We start from the raw sequence: 5,684 nt of genomic DNA on the forward strand, positions 1-5,684 counted from the left end.
ATTTTGGGTATTCACTTCCAATAACCATACACTTAATTTGGTAATTGTCCTTGGAAAATAATTTGTACTGTGACACCTTCCCTCTGAATTTCAACCATGAAAATTGACCAGTAACTAAATCTCAATGACATGAAAACACTTTCTCAAACGTACATGACGAAATGAAAATGACATTTACTTGACAGTAAGCAATTCAGAAGAACCCACCTTATCCTTTAATTTCCAATGAATTTCACTCCCTTCATTACCCATGCATATCATTGCCTTCAAAATATTTTAAAGTTATAAATTATAAAACAATTTCATATAATACAAGACGACATAGATAAAAATATATATACAGGGAAAGAAAATATGAGTAAAACAGATAAAAAATAGATGTCATATATATATATAATTACATTTTGTTATGTGAATATATAGTTATATACATTCATAATTCGGATATTTTATAATAACAAAAATAATGACATGATCTGGTTTAAAAAAAATTAAATGAGATGTTTATGAATAATAGTAATAAAAACAATAAGAAAAATGTATTAGTTTAAAGTTTGAAACATATCCAGAACAGTGAGTAAGCCATGCATGCACCCACGCGGGCTAACCCACCGGTCCAAGTCAACCAACCTCCCAAAGGACTTGACGGCGTGCATATATCTACCCTCTCCCGTGCCCTTCTCAAGGGAACCCCCCCCCCTTCTCTCTTTCTCTTTAAAGCCATAGCCATAGTTCTCTGGGTTCTTTCTTACATCTTACATTGAATGCCAAAGAAAGAGAGAGAAGAAGAAGAAGAAGAAGAAGAAGAAGAAGAAGCTCATAAGGAATGAGAAAGCCTTGCTGTGAAAAACAAGACACCAACAAAGGAGCTTGGTCTAAGCAAGAAGACCAAAAGCTCATCGATTACATCCAAACTCATGGTGAAGGCTGTTGGCGTTCCCTTCCCAAAGCCGCAGGTTTTCTCCTTTTTCTTTCTTTCATTCTCAAACCAACTGATATATATATAGTGTGGTTCTATTTTCATTCTGCTACCTGCTGGTTTCAACTGAAAGAGATCTCTCCTTTAAAGAAATTACAGTCTTTCAAATCAGGTCCTTTATGGGATATACCTCAGAGCTCTGCTAATATATATATATATATATATCACTGTAAATAATTCATCTCAGGGCTGCATCGTTGCGGAAAAAGTTGCAGGTTGAGATGGATAAATTATTTGAAGCCTGATATCAAACGTGGAAACTTTGCTCAAGACGAAGAAGACCTCATCATCAAGCTCCATGCCCTCCTCGGCAACCGGTATATATATATATATATAATCTGATACAAATCTTAAGTAAAACATATTTTTATCTGCTATCTTACTGTATTTATTTATTTTACCCATTAGAGTAATTAATTTCCCTGACAAATTTTATCCACTGTTAATTATAGTTGGCATTTACATGTAACTATACTAGATGTGGGCCCACGAGTTTAAGAAACCAGGTCCCTAATAATAACTCATGAACAGTTTAGCTTACTGGTATGTAATTTTACAAGGTGGTCCTTGATAGCTGGAAGGTTGCCTGGAAGAACAGACAACGAGATAAAGAACTATTGGAATTCTCACATCCGTAGGAAGCTAACGAAGATGGGTATAGACCCTGAGAACCATAAGCTTCATCTTCACCAGAGCTTTCATAATCATCGTCCTCGTCATGATGATGACGATGATGATGCCCTACCGGCTGCTGCCGCGACATCCTCTGACTCATTAAAGGAAAAAGAAAAACCATCGTCCAAGTTGAATCTTGACCTCACTATTGCTTTTCCTTCTCGCACTGCACCAAACCTAAATTCTGCTGAGTCCTCCCACAATACTGCTGCTAATAATAAGGACATGGATCAGAGCCAATCAGCTCCAACCCTTCCTCTATTTAACTAGCTTCATAATATATATGTCTCATGTATAAATTCTAATTGAATGTTCAATATATATATATATATATATTGACCTTTATGTCAGTACAAGTTGAGCGCAAATATTCAGATCTCTCTGTATTTTGTAAATTTAGGTGCTTGTTGGTTACGGCAAGAAAATTAGGTCACGAGGTCGACAAAAAACATTCATCCAATTGATCATGATTATGATATGTTTCATATCTTAAAAATGGTGTGGGTTTATTTGAGTTTTGCTGCTAATGGGAATGCCTTATTAGTGAGTACTTTGTACATAGCTTTATTCTAAATTATCTTATATAGGACTGTTAGATGCGTCATAACTTTGATAAGCTGCTTTTGGAGTTAAATTCTTCATTCAAACAGCTTCCTTGTAACAAATAGATGTGTGTGTCAGTGTGTGTATACATATATATGGCAAGAAAGTGTCGTTTGCGTAGCTTGTATTCATTATTTCAACATGAAAGACCTCCAAGATAAGAAGACAGGGAAAAGCGAGCCCTCTCTTAACATGAAAAAGGTATCAAGTAACAAGATACTCAAAAACATAGCCTTGTGACGACTGAGTCAAAAAATGGGAATGGTACTGAATGAGAATGAGTATTATTGATACTTTGGTAACTGTTTTACGTCAATACATACAGAGGCTGTACGTACAACTAAATAATTAAACTGTACAATAAATATGTATATATGTATATGCATGTATAAACTCGGTTATGAAGTAACAAAGGTGGGCCTGACAAGCCTTGTACAGTATATGGGACGTAGTCAAACATTCTCTTTATCTCGACATGTGATTTATATGGATAACCTAATTCCTACGCAGGCCGAATAAAACAGGATTATTCTCGAGAACATTTTGATGCTTGAAATTATAAAAAGTGTTGTAAAGATATCTGAGTCATAAAAACATTAATCATATACTTGAATTTTCTGGAATAAAGGCATCGCAAGTTCAGTTCGATCCCAATCAAGGAGCATGAGGCCGAATAAGAAGATGAGGAGCATGTATCTTGAGGAAGATATGTGCTAACAATAATACTAGAAGCTTAAAAAAACGATGCATTGCAAAATTTACTAAAATTCGTATTATTCCTAAGCAATGTAATTCGCTCTTTAAATTTTGTGTAAACATAAAGCTTATAGTATATAATTATATAAGTACATGTACATATAGATTAACATTTCTTATATAAGGAAATGATCATAACAATATCAAGATTAGGGAATTGAGTTTGACTGAGTTTTAAGTGGATAGACCATTCTCTCAACATATTTGAAATTTCCATTTCAGCCTTCTTTTACTTTGTTTTTGTTTTTGTTTTTGTTTTTTTTTTTGGTGATAGCCTTCATTTGGGTGTTCGGTCGGCTAGGAGGTGGGTGGGGCTTCATCTGTGAGGCTTCGCATGCTGCCCGAACACCCTACCACATTAAAAACTGGGTAGATTTGAATTGAATTTATATGTTTCATGTGTTACTATTATTAATTTTGCTTCACTGGATCTCAAGTTACATGAAATTTTATATTTTTCTCAAAAAAATTATAATTGTTAAAATATTTGAAGATAACTTGACCCTGTAACTGTATATAAAAATCGAACTAGTTAAGGCTTGTTATCCTGCAAGGACACGGATTTGAATCCTATTATTAATATGAAACCTTGTTCATGAGTAATTAATAAATATTTCTACAAGTGTTGTTTAAATAATTTTGAGACCTACCTTGACTTTAGCAAATATCCCAAGATTAAGCTTGTCTAAATTTTTCTTGTTCAAAATAATAATAATAATAATAATAATAATAATAATAATAATAATAATAATTGAGAGAACATGAATGTGTGCATATAGTGGTGACAATCCTGGGCTAAAAATCTCACGTACCATGAGAGAGTGTACTCCCTCGGTGTATGGCACATTTTGGAAGGATCCACTTTAATCCTTAATATAAAGCACATCAAAAATTATTTATTACAATGTTTCAATTTTATTTTTATTATAAATTTAATTTTATGACTCATTGAATATTTTATATCCCTCTTCCTATCTTTAATATGTTGAAATCGACGTCTTTCTTCCTTCAAAATTTTCTATACCTTTGTCTGACTTTTTTTTTTCTCTGCAAGCATGTGAGTGTGTCCAGTGCTATGCGTGTGTGAGAAGCAAGCCAAAAAAAAGAAAGAAAGAAAGAAAGTGAAATGACATGGTGAGAGCTTGTGAGTGTTGAAAAGTCAACAAGAGCATGTGTAAATTGTTGAAAGAGTTTGCAATAAAAATTTTCTTTGAATGAAACTACTCTTTCAATGAAACTATTCTTTTCTTGTCCAAGCTTATATCAATTATTTAGAGATTCCCTCACCCCAAATTCCAACATAATAGGGGTAAAGTTAAATTTTTAAATTTTAAAATATATTTAATAAGTTAACTGTCATTCTCTAATTCTAATAAAATAATTAAAAATAGCCTCTAATAAAAACCGAAATGAATATGTTCCAAAGAGCTACTGAGGTGGGACAAGAGACTCTCCTTTTCTTTTTCCTCGTTTTCTCAATCCTCATCATTTACAAAATTTGTAATTAAAATAAATTTATTTAATAGAATAAAATCAACGTGGAGATTCAGAAAATGAAAGAAAAGGAGAGACCTCTTTCCGTAGCCAGGTAGATTGAAATGAAAAACTAGACAACGTTTGAAGGAGAGAGCAAGTGGTAGTTAGATTTGTCATAAATGTGAAGCTCTTTACCATTAAGACTTCCTTTTATGTTGGCATTCCCAACCCATAAAGTTTATACTATTTATAGAACGGTAGTTGCAGCTACTCATCAGCACAAAATTTGCGTGATTGCCAGCTTCAGCTTCCATGACTTCACCAGCCTTCCAAGTGTGTGTGTGTGGGGCCAAGCTATGAAAGTTTACATTAGTTTTCATGACTTGATACAAATTTTATGTTTCAAAAAAATAATTCAAATACAATTCGGGATTTACAATCATGTTGGGAGAGCTCTCTGATTGTTTTGTTGGTTATTGTGGATTTTGGGCCTTATGGGCTAGCCCAAGCAAATTCTGAAATCCAGAACAAGTTTATTGGGCCAAATGAGCCCATAATTGTGTGCCGTTTTGATTTTTTTGGTACAATCATTGATCAGTGCACAGTTTTTGCTGTAAGCTTTTCACATTTAGGGACGTCATTGTCCCCATTGGTGATAGATTAGACGGGTAGTGATCGTCTTTACCCAAAGTGTTGAAGAAGTCATTAAATTAATTAAATCCGTCAACTTCATTGAATTAAATTAATTAACCCTCTGGTTTACCCACTTCTAATACGTAACATCAGTAGGACGGTTATATATACTTCTGATTTATCCCTAAACCATTTGCTCCATGACCTAATGCATTGACAACAAATTCATCATCACCCATCAGATTTCTTTTACATCTAATCATCCAAAGTTTGAAATTTTATGTCAAAAGATATTAACAATTATAATTAATAATTTTATTAATTTATTAAATAATTAAAATTAAACAAGCAATTAAATGGGGTCCTTGATTTTATTAAATGTTACCTATCAATAATTATTGAAAGAAACCTTACTGTAAGATTATTCAAAAATTATTATTGAAACTTAAAAAAATCTTATCAATGTATATTATGAATAATAAATTAATAATTTACCTAAAACCTAGCAATTGTCAATTTTTTAAAATAATTTCTTTTTTTCATTTAGGAGATTCGATTCCTC

The 5,684-nt window shown here is 32.8% G+C and overlaps 1 protein-coding gene across 1 annotated transcript; it reads left to right on the plus strand.

The window, feature by feature from the left end:
* The first annotated feature begins 697 nt into the window (after positions 1 to 697).
* On the plus strand, positions 698 to 2,377 carry LOC129297291 (transcription repressor MYB6-like). Its single transcript, XM_054935643.1, has 3 exons — positions 698 to 956; positions 1,167 to 1,296; positions 1,540 to 2,377. Exons 1-3 carry the CDS (start codon positions 827 to 829, stop codon positions 1,922 to 1,924), a joined length of 645 nt encoding a protein of 214 aa, XP_054791618.1. The 5' UTR covers positions 698 to 826; the 3' UTR covers positions 1,925 to 2,377.
* Positions 2,378 to 5,684: the final 3,307 nt, after the last annotated feature.

This window comes from Prosopis cineraria, unplaced genomic scaffold (assembly GCF_029017545.1).
Source record: "Prosopis cineraria cultivar Desert tree isolate PC_DT_omini unplaced genomic scaffold, ASM2901754v1 PC490, whole genome shotgun sequence".
NCBI classification, from domain to species: Eukaryota; Viridiplantae; Streptophyta; class Magnoliopsida; order Fabales; family Fabaceae; genus Prosopis; species Prosopis cineraria.

Excerpts from the sequence above, each read along its gene's own strand:
- LOC129297291 (XM_054935643.1), top strand. The coding sequence starts at position 827 with ATGAGAAAGCCTTGCTGTGAAAAACAAGACACCAACAAAGGAGCTTGG. Across the intron at positions 957-1,166 it reads TTCCCTTCCCAAAGCCGCAG|GGCTGCATCGTTGCGGAAAA; the intron begins GTTTTCTCCTTT and ends AATTCATCTCAG. Across the intron at positions 1,297-1,539 it reads CATGCCCTCCTCGGCAACCG|GTGGTCCTTGATAGCTGGAA; the intron begins GTATATATATAT and ends TAATTTTACAAG.